Here is a 16,946-nt window from a genome sequence, read left to right as displayed (position 1 = left end):
GAAGTGATAAAGTCTGACAGACTAAGCAAAAAATAGAGTAGCCTTGTTAATTAATTGGGTTTGAGGGCCAGGAAAACTATGGGAAGAGGAAGAGTTGAGAATAACTCTAGAATGAACCTAAAGGAAGAGTAAGTGTGGAACAAAGAAGCCTAGTAATAGTAACAAAAAAAGAGACAAGGCTAGAACATCTTAAGCAAAAATGTAAGAAAGAGCTTAAAAAGGGGGCCATGTCCCCTGGATCTTCAAGGATCCAGCTTGAAGGGGCTCCCAAATCTAGGACAGTTTGAGAATCAAAATATGTAAGGATAGTTTAAAAATTAAAAATCATTGAAAAGAATGAATGTTTATGAGTCTATGATGATAACAAATAGACAATAAATGGAAGAGAAGAGAGGCTCTTGGTTACAGAGGGCCAAGTGGTATATGTGGAGACAGAGCTAGAGTGGAACAATCATCAGTTGCCACTATCACAGAATTGGATGGCTGAGGCAGAAATCATAGATAGATATTCTAAGGAGAAATTCTGATGTGGAATAGTATATTTGTATGATCTTAATGTGTCTTCCTGTAGTTTTGCTTATTAGTTAAGGGGAAAAACAGTAACCATGTAGTGGAGAAGGTAACAACTTAATGGGAAAGTAAAAGTGAAGATAATTAATTAAGGGCAGATGAATATTGTGTTCCATATCTGAGAACACACCACTCATGGAGAATTCCATCTGGGGATGCACATCCTCAATCCAATTATGAAGAAACAGCAGCCAAAAGAAGAAACATTCCTTTTTTAATGGGAAGGGGCTACACACATTTCTTAAAAAATGCCTAGGTCATGAAAGAAAAAAATAGGTTTAGAAACTGTTTCCGATAGAGGGAGAATAAAGAAATATAATAGTTAAAGGTAATGCATGGTTTGGTATAGATCCTGTTTTGGAGGGAGGAAAGTGCTATAAAGGGTATTACTAAGTCAATAGATACAACTGAAATACATAGTTAGAAATAAAAATGTTGCACTGATGTTCCTGAAGTTGAGAATTATACTATGGTTACATAAAAGAATATATTTAATTTGGGGAAATATTATACACTGAGGTATTTAGTGATAAAAGGGCATGATGTGCTGTGCTTAGCCACATCTGACTCTTGCAACCCCATGGACTATAGCCCTCCAAGTTCCTCTGTCCACGGGGATTCTCCAAGCAAAAATACTGGAGTGGGTTGCCATGCTCTCCTCCTCCAGGGGATCTTCCCAATCTAGGGGTCGAACCCTGGTCTCCCACATTAAAGGAAAAGTTTTTACCATATGAGCCACCAGGGAAGCCCAAGAATACAAACAGGAGTGGGTAGCCTATCCCTTCTCTAGGCAATCTTCCCAACCCAGGAATCGAATCAAGGTCTCCTGCATTGCAGGCTGATTCTTTACCAGCTAAGCTACCAGGGAAGCCCAAAAGGGCAAGATAGATACAGCTTCTCCTCAAATATTTCAGAAAAAAATACATAATTATACACATACACACAGAGAAAATACACATAGAGAGCAAATGAGGCAAAACATTAACAACTGGTCCATTCGGGTAAATAGGTTTTTTTACCATTCTTGAAAATTTTCTGTAAGTTTAATATTATTTCCAAAATGAAAATTAGAAAGGGTACAAATGTAAGAACGTGCATAAAAGAAAATGAATAGAACTTGAAAATACCATGTTTATAAAACGTTGGTATCAGACAGTAGTCTTGAATCTGGCAAGTGACATGCAAACTGGAAGTACATGGGAAATGAATGAGTGAGTAGAGAATGAATAAAGAGAGGATTAAAAATTTAAGTCTAGATGTCTAAAAGAATAACGATAACAGGAAAAAAGGTTAGTTGTTTTAAACTTCAAGGACAATTTCTTTAGATTTTTTTTTTTCTGCTATAAAGCGGCTGTCAAAGTTAAAAGACTGAGCCCAGATTCTGTTGGCTGCCAAATCTAACAACAATTCTCCTGAATGAAGGAAGGAAGCCTTGAGGATCCATAAATAAACACGTGACTTTCTGGGTCACTCAAACCAAGGTGGAAAACGCATGAATATATGAGGTATTTTATATGCATGGGGATATGTTATTATTCTCCTTTTACAGGTAAAGATAGAAACACAAAGTATCTGTCTGCCTTCCTCATAGACACAAAGCACAACTGTACAGTGAAGCTGAAAAGTGACTCTAAGTATAAAGTCTAAAATATCCCCACTCACCATGATCAATTCTCTATGGAAGGACTCATCCACATGCAATGCTTGCTTACACACACACACACACACATACACACACCCCACACACACCACACATATCCTTTTATAATTTGCTTTCGCTGATATCAAAGTTTCTCAAGTCAAAATCTATACACACCAAGAACTCCAGTTAAAACCATCTTTTGGGGAACCCTTTAACTATAAGGTAGCAAAGTCCCTTTAGTTGGTAGAAGACAGGAAACTTGCTTTTTTCTCTGTACTTCACCAGTAAGCCATGCAAAGAGCCTTGACCAGTAAATGCGAATTAAAACAATGCAGTTTGGAATTCTCATTTTGAATGCAAACACCCACATCCATTTCTCATCAAATATCTACTCCTATTTCCTACCTGGAGTCCTGGAGGACCTTGATCACCTTTCAAACCAGGCAAACCAGGTTGCCCAGGTTGGCCTGGGTTACCTCTTTCTCCTTTAATACCCCCACTTCCAGGTAGACCCCGGGGACCTTCTGGACCTGGTGGACCTTGATAATGCACAACAAATAGCCACATTTCAGTATAACGTAAGAACAGCATAAAAGTCAGGCTTTTAAATTATCCAAATACTCTTAATCATCTATTAGTTTGCAGAATAAAATCCAGAGTACATTAAAATATACAGATCAATGCTGACTCTCTAATGTAAACTGGGCTGGGTTCTTTTTGTTATTAACACTGGGTTGCAGATTCTTTAACTTTGTATTTTATTATATATTAAATCCAATAAGCTCATATCTAAAGGAAGGACTTCGGACATTGTAATAAAGATTGCTTCTGTAATCCCTAACTGTTTGATTTAAGTGAACCAAAACAGACACCATAGAGCACTGTTCTCAAATTGGAAATGCATCAGAATCCCCGGGAGGGCTTGTTAAAATAGATTCTTGAATATACCCTCAGAGTTTTGGATTCTGTTAGGCTGGAGAGGGGCCCAGGAATTTCCATTCTAACAAGTGCCCTGTAAATAAAAAGTGTCCTGTAGCTAAAGCTGCTGGTTCAGGGCCACATTCTCTAAGGCAATCAGGGATTCATGTCATTTGCCTCATAGTGATTAAAATAAAGTTGCTTTATTTGTAAGGAGTTACTTTTATTCAGTTTGTATTACTAAGAAATTAAGATAGTTATTTAAGCAAACTAATTGCTTAATTTCATTTTAGTGATATGCTTAACACATGGGAATATTTTAGTGTCAGAAATTCACGGAGTCAATATGGTACTTTTAACTTATTTAAAAAATGTTTTTGTATTATTTACATTTTAAATATTTCTGAATAAAAATAAAGGACTTGGCATATAACTTCTGAATAAATAAAATAAATAATTTAAAGGGGGATTTTGCTAAGCTCCTTCCTTATACTTTTAAAATGTTCCTTCTAAATAAAGATATCAGGTTCATTAAGTGACCAAGAAGATCTTATAAACAGCCACATGTTTCCTCACTAGGTGGGAAATAGCTGTCTTGCCTGTTGAGTGCTGAAGTGGAGACTAAATAGTCCTGCCTTTAGAAAATAATTACAAAGTCCCAAATAACGAACAGTACATAGTGAGCACCTATACCTTCTCTCCTCCAGTAATCTTAGTTTTTTACTGGTTTCAACAAAAAATGAAAGTATGTAGAGTTTATTTTTGAAGGAAATTTCACAGGCATATGAATTTAGAATACTGAATTCATGTTTACATACAGACAAAAGGTCACATTTTTGATCCCATCCTTTCCAGTACTCTTATGACTCAGAATCAATGGCTTCATGCTAACGAGGCAGCATGGCTTAGAGATCTTGAATGCTGGACTCATTAATCAATCATTAGGTATTTGACCTCTGTAAGTTTTATTCATCACCTTGGCCTCAATTTCAACTACTTTAAAATGGAAATAAGATTAGTACCTACTTTATCAGGCTGTTCCAATTATTAAATAAGGTAATATCTATAAACACAGTACCTGGCACATAGTAAGAATTATATAAGAATTTTTAAACAATTATTATTATCTTCATTACTAGTAAAACTGAAGGTAAGAACATATTTTAAAATATGAACCTGTTTTTAATCTTTCAGCTATTTATATATGATTTCATAATATAATACTGTCACATGAGAAAGAAGAAGCAGGTTCACAACAATACACAAATCATTTATCTTTAAACAGTTTAAATCATATAGTCCCCTAGCCCAGCAACCAGATAGACACTCTCAGAAATTCTCTTCCCAATTATAAAGAAAGGGTTGGGTATTTAGAACTTAAACAAATAAAAACAATTATTGAGTTCAAATCCCTTGGTAGGGTTTTCTGAAAAAAATTGTTACCTTCTTCCATAATGTGTAATTTAGACTAGAAATCAGGTAGCAAATCAGATTATTAAGAGAAAAGTAAACTATCTGTGAATCAATCTACCAGTGACTAGAGTAAGATTAAGAGGAGAAAAAAAGGAACATTTTATTCTTCTCTCCCCAATCTGAAAAGTAATCAGAACACTTATCATTTGGGGAAAAAAAAAAAGTAGGCATGTTTGGGGCATTGTTCTGTTTGCAATTAAAAGGAAATTTGGGTAAATTTACATGTTATTGATTCAGACCTATTGTTCTAGTGTCACATTTAAATTACTGATTTGCTAATAACACAAGGGGCATGTAAGTTTTATTTATAACAACTCGATAGTTACCCTCTTTCATTATTGAAAATAGCCATGAAAACACAGCTCTGATCAACCTCAGGCAAAAAAAATTCAAGAAAATAAAATCAACACACAGAGGTTACAAATGGGTCAGATGCCTGCCTAAATAATGTGTCTTAAATATAAAAATAAGTGTATTTCCATTTAAAATTCAACATGTTTCTATGTATGAATTACCTATTATAAAAAATTGAAACCATAAAGACCTAATGTCATTTCTTTTTTTTTTTTTTATTGGAGGCTAATTATTTTACAATATTATATTGGTTGGTTTTGCCTTACATTGACATGAATCCGTCCTGGGTGTATATGAGTTCCTTTCAAACTTGATTATAAACAAGTCACATTACCTTAACCAAAATGTTAAATACCAGAGCACGTAGTATTTGAAGATAACAGCACTCTTCAATGACTTCTGAATTATAGCAAAAAAAAGTGCATTTCTCTTGTCACACATACAAAGCATTAAAAAAAAAAAATTGACCAGTCTAACCTTGAAAACCTGGGAAGATCAGAGTTCACCAAAGCCCAAAGATCGATGTTAGCAGTATCAGACATCACACAGTACAAAATAAGATTATGAGTTAGAAGTGGTTCACATTATAGCACAAGTTAAACAATAATTCTCTTTGCCAGCATTTCTTATACCTACAGTGTAATCAGTATGCAAACAGAACCATACAGGAGTATAGAGAGCCAAATATTTTAAAATAGAGCTTATTCTATGAAATAAGCTGCTAGTTTTCATTAATTCAAATGAAATGCTACAATGGCTTTCCAAAAGTTAGAACCTCAAAATATGAAAGTTGGAAAGGGAGTACCACTTCACTGATAGCCTTCTATTCCTTTGGGTAAAACTTTTGGGTAAAAGTTTATCTTGGCCTCTGCCATTCTTTAGTAAAAACACAAGGTGCAAATTTCTTGGTATAAGCAGGAGCTACAGTTAAAGACCTTACCAGGCAAATATACAAAGATCACAGATGACCTAACAGAGAAATTAAAACACAAATATACAATGGTCATTACCAACTGTACTTCTGTTTGTCTTCTTTGAAAATCATTCCATGAAGACAGATCATGATTTTTAAAAAGAATCCATCAAGAAACTTTCTTCTCTTGCATTATTACTTGTAATATACTCAAAGAGAAAAAACCAATATATGTTTGCTCACCATTGAACTTGAAAACTAAAAGTAGAATTTTCCAAAGATGTGAAGACCATCACTGAAGGGGCCCTTCAAAATATTTTGGCATGCAATATCCCATCCCAAACTACAGAAAATATCACATTTACTTTATATTATTCAATGTACATATTAATTTAGACTATTAACTATTAAAAGAAGGATCATTAAAAAGATAAAAAGCCTACAAACAGGACAACTCTTGGTTAATGCTAACTGACTATAAACCCAATTTCCTTTTCTTACAAGTCTTGCTATGATTTATAGGCATTGAGGTTTGCAGAGAGAATAAATTGTACTAGCATACTGAATCCTAGAAATTAAAAGACCGAGGATTTATTCTTGGCTCTAATACTTACTTATATCTATGAGATCCTGGGCAATTCAATCTCTCTGAGCTTGTTTTTTCACCCACACAATGGGAATAATGTTGTCTACCCTAATCTCCTTCAGAGTTGTTTTAAAGATCAAATATATTTTTTAAAATGTTGACCTGCCATGTGCAAGATGACACAGGGAACACAAAAATTAGCTAGACCCAAACTCTGCCTTCAAGGAGCATGATATAAATGATGGCATGTCATATAAATATAAAACATTACTATACCAAGTAATAAGACTCTTAAAGAATTTGACAATTTGAAATCCAGGAGGCCAAAAAATCAGCTTCTGTTTGTTTAAATGGTTTCTAAATCACATACAGCAAACTGACTCAAGACAACATTTTGAGCAGAGTCTGGCAACACTATTAGCTAGATAAATTAGAATTTCTACTTAAGATAATTCAGAGTTTGAGTAAAGACATTTTATATATGTGTTTGCTATAGAAGGACCAAAATAAGAACTCTTAGAAAAATATGTCATTGAAATCTATGACATTTCAGTCTAAGTAACAAGGAAAACTTCAGATTATATCATAGCAAAACTTTTAAGACTTTAATTTCTAAAAGGTTACATTTTAATGAGTTATATGCCAAGTCAGTTTTGTACATGAGTTTCTAAATTATTTCTCAAATGACCTAACAAAGTTTAACTAAAAAACAAAATAAAGCAAAAATCTCTTATACATAAGTAGCAATAATTAAAGATAAGCTAATGAGTTGACTGGTAAATTTTAAATCCAGTTTCCACTTAGAGTTGCAGTCTTCAATTGTTGCAAAGAAGGCAATACTACAGATACCGGTTTCCAATAACTATGTAATTTAGAGTACATCTTGTAAATAAATTGTCAAATCAGTTTTAAACTAATGTGGCTACTTTCCTTTTTTTTTTTTCTCTGAATATATTCTAGGGCCTTGGAAGAAAACAATCTTGTAGCTGACAGTAAAGTCTGGAAGTGATCAAGGCAGCAACTTCTATGCAAATCAGACAGGGGAGGACTCAAAATTACTTCAAAGTATACCCTAGTCTTCTCTTTATCTTGGCAATAGTTAAATAGCATGCATTTGCCTTAATCTTTTTGATGACATCCATTTAGGAAAACACAAGAAACAGTTAGTAGGGGTTGATGGATATTGAGTTAACAGAAAACAAAAAACAAAGGCAAGGCCCAGTCTGCTTGCTATGCTGCTGCTGCTGCTAAGTCGCTAAGTCTCCTAAAACGGCAGAAGCAGCTTTGTTCAATCACTTCTCATTTGTATAACTAGAATAAGAGGGCAGATCATAAACATCAAGATATGTAGCTGTCTGTGTGGAAAGATGATACATGTTACTAGTAGAACAGACACTTAACTAAGTACTGGGGAACCTCAAGTCAGATCCCCTGCTATGCCAGTAACTAACAATATGACCTTGAGCAAGCTTATTCACTCCTTTGGGCCTTAGTTTTCTCATCTGTGACTAAACTTTCAGATTCCTCTGAACCCTCTTCTCAATTAGGCCTTACTCCTTGGGCCCTGACCTTGGTCTGTTGAGTCCACTTTTAGCAAGAATCTTGCTAAGTCAGTTTAGGATGAGTTTCCCCTGCCACCGCCCCGATACCTGATCAAGTTCCTTATTCCTCATCCTTAATGTCTAAGTCCTAGACTACCTTTAGCAAGACTCTAGTAAGACTTTGGCAAGACTGCAAGGACCCTAATAGGCCTTAGACTACCTTTAGTGAGAACTCTTAATAGGCCAGTTTAGCAGGAATTTGTTTACCCTTGATGTCTTCTTTTAGTAATTTTTCATCCATTGAGTACTTTGCTCAGTTCAGTTCAGTTCATTCACTCAGTCGTGTCCGACTCTTTGTGACCCCATGAATCACAGCATGCCAGCAGGCCTCCCTGTCCATCACCAACTCCTGGAGTTCACTCAAACTCAGGTCCATCGAGTCGGTGATGCCATCCAGACATCTCATTCTATGTCGTCCCCTTCTCCTCCTGCCCCCAAACCCTCCCAGCATCAGAGTCTTCTCCAGTGAGTCAACTCTTCGCATGAGGTGGCCAAAGTATATAAATCCCCATTTGACCTTGTTGTACTCAGACCTGAGCTCAGTCTCTCTTTACTATTGCAATAGTCTTTCCCCTAATGCAATAGTCTTGAATAAAACTTGTCTTTCTATCATTAGCTAGTATCTAGTGAATATCTGTTTGACTAATGTAAAACTTAGGTCCATCTGGAGTGATACTATATGGTTATATGAAATAATGGGTTTGTGGGGTAGTAATAAATCAAGGAATCAATTCAGATAGAGATAGACTGCTTCCTAAAAAGCATCTTGAAAAAGTATCAGTTAAGTTCACTTCAGTTCAGTCGCTCAGTCGTGTCTGACTCTTTGCGACCCCATGAATCACAGCACACCAGGCCTCCCTGTCCATCACCAACTCCCGGAGTTCACTCAAACTCGTGTCCATCGAGTTGGTGATGCCATCCAGCCATCTCATTCTCTGTCATCCCCTTCTCCTCCCGCCCCCAATCCTTCCCAGCATCAGAGTCTTTTCCAGTGAGTCAACTCGTCGCATGAGGTGGCCAAAGTATTGGAGTTTCAGCTTTAGCATCAGTCCTTCCAATGAACACCCAGGATTGATCTCCTTTAGAATGGACTGGTTGGATCTCCTTGCAGTCCAAGGGACTCTCAAGAGTATTCTCCAGCACCACATAAATTTTAAAATAATAAGAGAAAATTTCCTGCCCTTCCCAGTAGCTAGAATCCTGAGTATATACTGAGTAGAATCCTGAGAATTATACTTTTTCCCCTTTTAGCTACTCCTCAGAAATGTGAAAAGGGCTTTTTATCTTGAATAATAAACACATTCAGATGTTTGTGATTCTTTTTACTTCTGATTAGGTGAAAATATTTTAATATGAATCAGCAATTTTCTAATGGGCAGCTCTTGGTAACTATTCCTAGGTGTGTACTGTTTATATGTATAGGATGAAAATAAGATTAAGAGATTTCTAATCTTTGCTGGTTACACTACATTTTTTTTATTACTCTGTGCTGGGCTGGAAGAAGTACAAGCTGGAATCAAGATTGCTGGGAGAAATATCAATAACCTCAGATATGCAGATGACACCACCCTTATGGCAGAAAGTGAAGAGGAACTAAAAAGCCTCTTGATGAAAGTGAAAGGGGAGAGTGAAAAAGTTGGCTTGAAGCTCAACATTCTGAAAACTAAGATCATGGCATCTGGTCCCATCACTTCATGGGAAATAGATGGGGAACAGTGGAAACAGTGTCAGACTTAATTTTTTTGGGCTCCAAAATCACTGTGGATGCTGATTGTAGCCATGAAATTAAAAGACGCTTACTCCTTGGAAGGAAAGTTATGACCAACCTAGATAGCATATTAAAAAGCAGAGACATTACTTTGCCAACCAAGGTCCGTCTAGTCAAGGCTATGGTTTTTCCAGTGGTCATGTATGGATGTGAAAGTTCGACTGTGAAGAAAGCTGATAGCCGAAGAATTGATGCTTTTGAACTGTGGTGCTTGAGAAGACTCTTGAGAGTCCCTTGGACTGCAAGGAGATCCAACCAGTCCATTCTAAAGGAGATCAATCCTGGGTGTTCATTGGAAGGACTGATGCTAAAGCTGAAGCTCCAATACTTTGGCCACCTCATGCGACGAGTTGACTCACTGGAAAAGATTCTGATGTTGGGAGGGTTTGGGGGCAGGAGGAGAAGGGGATGACAGAGAATGAGATGGCTGGATGGCATCACCAACTCGATGGAGGTAAGTTTGAGTGAACTCCGGGAGTTGGTGATGGACAGGGAGGCCTGGCGTGCTGTGATTCATGGGGTTGCAAAGAGTCGGACACGACTGAGTGACTGAACTGAACTGAATCTTTGCTGGTTACACTAAATTTTTTTATTACTCTGTGCCTATTAGTCCATTTACATAGTAGCAGAATTTAGAACTTTGTGACAAACAAAAATGTGAAGGTGGGATGGTTTGAAAAGTTACAAGAGGTATGGTTCATCAAGAATTGCATATTTGCAGGATCTGATAATACATATTATTCTTTAAAAAATATCTTTTTGAAGAGCAGTTTAATTTCATTAATATTAGCAGATATGAAGCAAAAATAGGAAATACACTGTAAATGTAAATAGTATACAATATAGTAAATTTACAACTAAAAATAATAAATATATAAATTTTAAAATGATAAATCAGTTTTTCTAAGTAGGTTATTTTGAGTTATTCCAATAGACAGAAAAACTGGACTGTACAAATTTCTAACAACTTTCAGAGATAGACCAACATGTAAGAACTGAATTGGCATATATGCTCTTAAAATATATTCAAATACTTGAAAACATTAGATACAGGTGTATATATTCCTATATATACACATACACATACATATGTGTATATAAATAATATACACATACATATAAATATATATATGAATAAAAGAAAAAGTTTCATATTGCATGCAGATACTACTTTGGAGTTAAGGAGCTAACCTGTAGGACCTGGATAGGGATCAAAGTTCACCAAGGCCCAATGTCATCATTAACAAAAAGGAAAAATATCAAAATTGTTAGAAATATCAAGAAACTAAAGCATTACACTAATTTTTTTCAAGTTAAACTTTAATTCAATAAAAGAATACTCTGCAAGTTTATATTCATGCATCTGTATATAAACCAAATTATCACCACTTCACATCAACATTAAAATAAAACAGCACATGTGACATATTTTGAAAAGCCAAAAATCATTCTTATAATAATCATTACTATAAGAGCAGACAACAGCAATCAATTCTAAGAGCAACTGGGTTTAAAATTCCATTTTAATTTGTAGTTTATGAACATGTTGAAAGGTTACAAATACTCATCAGATGTGTGTTCTTCTTCTGACTACTTTTGTTATTATTTCTTTTAGAAATGGTAGTTTAAAAAAAAACTTCTATGACTGATGTCTTTATGTTGACATATTTCAAAATAATTTTCAATATTGAACTCCATTATTGATAATAAATAGCCACAGTGCTGATTGAAATACTAAAAAGGAGAATAGTTTGGTTTATTTGAATTATTACATGCATAACCAAGCAAGATATTCGTGTCAATGCTTTACATTACATGCAAGAGAATTAACATAGCTGAGAACTTCACTGATTTTTCTTCAATAGAAAAGCAAAGTAAAACTTTACATAATACCTTCTATAAATAGTCAGATCAGATAAAATCTGGCTTTGAAAATGATCTTCTGAACAAAGTATGTGATCCCACTAATTGACATTTTTACAGAATATCTTATTAAAACTGACTGCAATCACTTCAGAAATTTGCACTTTTAAATACATTATAAAAATGAGCCTGAGACCTTCAAAGGATAAAAAGGCATTTTTTTTTTGTTTCTTTAGATTTACATTTATCTTACTTTAAAAAAAATCAATGAGGGCCAAATTTTCCATAATTAGAAATGAAAAAACTGAATATTAAGTCTCAAGTATCTATTAATAATCTATCTCCAGTGATTGGGTTCAGCGACATTAATCCAGAATGAAAATGAGCGTTTCCAAACTTAGTAAAATGAAATGAAACAGCACAAACACAAAAGGAAAAGTGAATACTGGATGCAAAACTGAGACTATTAGAGCAGTTAACACAAGACAAATGAGGTATAGACATGAAGCTGGTATGAAGACATCGCTATTCAATTTAATCATGCTGTGATGTTGAAAATAAATTTGATTGCCTAGCTCCTAGAGAAGATAAAAATTTTTTATTGTGCTTAGTGACATGTGCTGATCATATGACAGAACCATAGCAACATTTTTGGTATGGACCACAAGCATCTATTGGGTGATCACTAAAATGATTTCTGTGATAACATGCTGAGAAGCTCACATTAAAAACGCAGCTGGCATTTTGCTGTCAGGTTATCCCTCAGTATAGCTTTATGTTTAATAAAAAGACTAATAAATTCACTATTTCCTTTTTTTCCTCCAAGTTGGTTTTAGTTCAACTTTAAGTAAATGATGAAATATATTACTGAAAAGAATTATTAGATGCCATGGAAATGGATGGAGCCAGGAATAAAACAAGCTATTTCTTTTTAAGAAGTTCTTTGGATTGCAGATTTTAACGTCCTAAAGACTGAATAACCTGCCAGCAAAAATGGACTAATAAATAGACCATTCCCCTACCACTCATGTACATACCTGGTCTCCCAGGAGGACCTTGGGGTCCAGGGCTGCCTTTAGGGCCTTCCAGAGCTGGACCTGGAGAACCAGGAGGGCCTGGTGGACCCTGCAGACCAGGGAAACCATGAAAGCCTGGTTCACCCTTTGGACCTGGAAGGCCAGGGTTTCCTGGAATGCCAGGTAATCCTTCATCACCCTTTTGACCTATGAAAGCAAAGTCATGTTATAGAACATATTAAATGATACTGAATACTAATTAGGCTTGCCTGTAAGACTAAAGCTACTCCCACTTATTAGAAAAAATAATGGAATTTACTAAGGTCATTTCTACCTCCTACCAAATCCCCAACCCATCCAGAAAACCCATTTTTTCTATTAGGTTTATCTGTTATCAGAATTATTTGTTAGAGTATGTATAGGAATATAGAAACAATTATAACTTGCATCCTAAAAGATATCCTTTGTGTTAGGTGATAGAGCAATGATCACATGACCAGTAGTTAGGAAGAAAAAAAGGAGAAAATAAAAAGTATAAAATATTTACAAGAGTAGGTTAGAGATGAAGTGAAGTGAAAGTGAAAGTCACTCAGTTGTGTCCGACTCTTTGTGACCCCAGGGACTATACAGTCCATGGAATCTCCAGGCTAGGATACTAGAGTGGGTAGCCTTTCCCTTCTCCAGGGGATCTTCCCAACCCAGGAATTGAACCCAGGTCTCCTGCATTGCTGGCAGCTTTTTTACCAGCTGAAACACAAGGGAAGCCCATGCTACTGCTGCTGCTAAGTCACTTCAGTCGTGTCCGACTCTGTGACCCCATAGACGGCAGCCCATCAGGCTCCCCCGTCCCTGGGATTCTCCAGGCAAGAACACTGGAGTGGGTTGCCATTTCCTTCTCCAATGTGTGAAAGTGAAAAGGGAAAGTGAAGTCGCTCAGTCATGTCTGACTCGTAGCGACCCCATGGACTGCAGCCTACCAGGCTCCTCCGTCCATGGGATTTTCTAGGCGAGAGTACTGGAGTGGCTTGCCATTGCCTTCTCCGAGGGAAGCCCATAGCTAGAGGAAATTCCTAACACAAAATATTTTTAAAAAATTATTTATTTTAATTGGAAGTTAATTACTTTACAATATTGTGGTGGTTTTGCCATACATTGACATGAATCAGTCATGGGTGTACAGGTGTCCCCTCATCTGTTTCGAGACAAATTTTTGAGACCATTGAAAGATATGGATCTTCAATGGTTTCTGTGTGTCCCCAAAGACCATTCCATCCAAGATTTAGAATCACAATCTAGACAAACTGTTTTCAACAGCTTTTCTATACCACTGACATGCTGGAGAGCAATATAACAGTTGTACATTAGAGTAATAATTTTTATATTGGATTCATAAAAGGAATACAGGAATTTCTAAGTGATTTATGTGTGGTTTGAAAAAATCCTCCATAAATAGCTGATGGTCATTTCAGAACATAAAAATATGTATCTGTACACATTTAGTCATTTAATTAACTACTTGGGGCTTACAATAAGAGTAAAAACAAATGAGGGAGGTATATGTGTGTGCACACATACCATCCAAGATGCAAGATGTAAATTAAAATGGAGTTTTCAATAGACATTTTTATGGTTGGTACACATTTCTACAGTTTACTTATATTATCTTGGTTTTTGGTTTCCATGGGGAGAATAAAGTATTTTTCTTCTGGCTAAAAGAGTTTTTAAAAAATTACTGAGAAAAAGAAAAACTTATTGAAACCTAACTCTTCTTACAATTTTGCTTTCTTTATCATTTCCTTAACATTTATTTATGAGGTTAATGAAGAGATATCTGAATATAAATTTTCTTAATGGTGCATTTTTTATAGTACAATAGCTTATACTAAGTTGCTAATTAAGAAATGCTTTAAGATATAACTCTAGCTTTGTCTGGGGTTGTATGTGGAGATGAAAAAATAAGTGTACTGGAGAATATTATCTTTTTACTGACTGATTTAACATGTTTTATTAAAGTTTACCAGAAAGTCCTGGAAGTCCAGGGGGTCCTGGGATTCCAAAGCCTGGTTGACCTGTCAGAACATAAACCCAAAACTTTCAAACAGATAATAATAACTGAAATAAGAAGAAATTATTTTTGGATCATTTAGGTTTTTAGCAAGTGCTGCAATGTATATCATATGAAACATGAAGAAGACTTATTTCCAACATGGAACTACAATTCAAACATGAAAAAACTATATAAACTTATATTCTATTTTTGATGAGCATTAAGTATATTTTTAAATACACATATCATATATATATATATGTATATATATATAATATAGATAGTATGGTGAAAGAAGGTCATCCAGAGTAGTTAAAAAAAAGCTAGGTAGCTTCTTGACATGGAAAATTGAGCAATAAAAGATTACGGAGTTTTTCATAAGAGGGAGGCAACTTGATTCAATAAATGTGAGGTAATATTCTCAGGAAGAAGGTAATTAGGAAGGGAGAAGTGTATAGTAGCTTAGAGGATAAGGAAGAATTTCACTATGGATACAGAAGGGCAAAAGTTAAAGTAGACAAGGAAGAAATTAGAAAATTAAGGACAATTAAAAAATATAGTACCTGGTTCACCCTTCTGTCCAGCTGGTCCAGGAATACCATCTTGACCTGGTTTGCCTTTTTCACCTGGAGGCCCTGGTGGCCCAGGACGACCTCCACCACCTAAAGAACAGAGTACAGCAGGTTACACTTTTCTTCTTAATTTCTTTTTTCTCCTATATTCCCAATTCTTTCGATTTTAGCCTCAAATAATTCTAGCCAAAAGACACAGAGTGTCTCTGGGACATTTCTTTAACTCATGAAACCTTGTGAAAAGAAATAAAGGATAATGAGAATAAGGAACTGTTTTATCATCCACTCAGTATTCAAACTCACTTTCTCATTTAACCTACCTTTAGAATATGTAAAAAAGCAAGGTGTGGGTGTGTGTGGGAGGGATGGAAGTGGGGTGAATTATAGGCCTCAAAGGGGGCCAAAAGGAGTGATTTGCTTAGAACAGTAAATAAGCAAAACTACACTTTGCCATTCTAAAATAATGAGAGCTTCTATCTACTATTATAGGATACCTGAAATAACTCTCCTTGGAAAAAGTGAGCCTGACAAATAAGGTCCCATAATAATAATTTTAAGCAACTCTTATTAAGAATTGTTCATTTCGTATCTAACAAGTAGTATGGAGTGAATGATCAGCATGTTTGTCTTGAAAACGCTCCCAGCTCCCAGAAATGATTTGACTTTCCAAAAATGAATAAAGCCTTAATTTTATAGCATAGCAAACAGTTTTCATTCTTACCTACAGGACCAGGTTCTCCTGGAAGGCCAGGGTTCCCAGGCGGACCACTAATACCTTTTGGTCCAGGAAGGCCTGGGGTTCCTAGAGTAAAGAGCTCAATTTAATGATAAAGAAAAACTGCATTGCTTTGAGAGCGACAATTCAAAGTTACAATTTAGAATGTTAGCATAGAAACAGTAAAGAATTGAAAGAAAACCCCCAAACATACTTGTGTTTGCTTGATGATTTAAGAATAACTTTAAGTTTTATATTGATTTATTCAGAGGCTGGCATTATTATATATTCATAATAAAAATAATTACCATCATATTATACTGGTAGAGTTAACTGGTAGGATTCTATTGTATGGATATATCAAATTTTTAAATATCCATTTGTGTACTGTTGAACATTTGGGTTGTTATCAGGTTTTAAATATTATGAACCTTATTCTATTTATGGAAACCTGGTCTACTTAGCTATTATGAGTAATGCTTCTATAAATATCTCTGCACAGGTATTTTTGTTGACACAAGTTTTAATTTATGTTTGGATAAATACTTAGATGGGGTGAAACTGCTGAGTCAGAGAATAGTTATATGCTCTGATTTATAAACAAACAACAATATTTGGGAATCCCAGCTGCTCCAGGTTCTTATATAACATATACCGATCCAATTGTTTTAATAATAGCCATTCTGGGCAGAAATGTAATGCTACTTCATTGTGGTTTTAATTTGCATTTCTCATATTGCTAATAATATTGATCATTTTTGCATGTGTTTATTGGACATTCGTCTTATCTTCTTTTGTGAAATATCTGTTCCAAGTTTTCCTCATTTAAAAACAATGGACTGCACGTCTTATTATTATTGACTTGCAGAAGTTCTTTATATATCTCAGATATTAGTCATTTATGAGAT

The 16,946-nt window shown here is 35.3% G+C and overlaps 1 protein-coding gene across 1 annotated transcript in view; it reads right to left on the bottom strand.

The window, feature by feature from the left end:
* The window catches only part of COL4A5 (collagen type IV alpha 5 chain), a 273,861-nt gene that overhangs the window by 14,588 nt on the left and 242,327 nt on the right, over nt 1–16,946 (bottom strand). Inside the window, exons 38-42 of the mRNA XM_055438264.2 lie at nt 16,045–16,125; nt 15,315–15,413; nt 14,723–14,773; nt 12,726–12,911; nt 2,618–2,751 (exon numbers count right to left, since the gene is read on the bottom strand). Of these exons, the coding sequence (XP_055294239.1) occupies nt 2,618–2,751; nt 12,726–12,911; nt 14,723–14,773; nt 15,315–15,413; nt 16,045–16,125 (551 nt within the window). The remainder of the gene's footprint in view (nt 1–2,617; nt 2,752–12,725; nt 12,912–14,722; nt 14,774–15,314; nt 15,414–16,044; nt 16,126–16,946) is intronic.

This window comes from Moschus berezovskii, chromosome X (genome assembly GCF_049115385.1).
Source record: "Moschus berezovskii isolate FMDL1 chromosome X, NW_MosBer_1.0, whole genome shotgun sequence".
Lineage (NCBI taxonomy): Eukaryota > Metazoa > Chordata > Mammalia > Artiodactyla > Moschidae > Moschus > Moschus berezovskii.
Note: the sequence above shows the minus strand (reverse complement) of the source record. Positions and strands in the feature narration are given on the sequence as shown.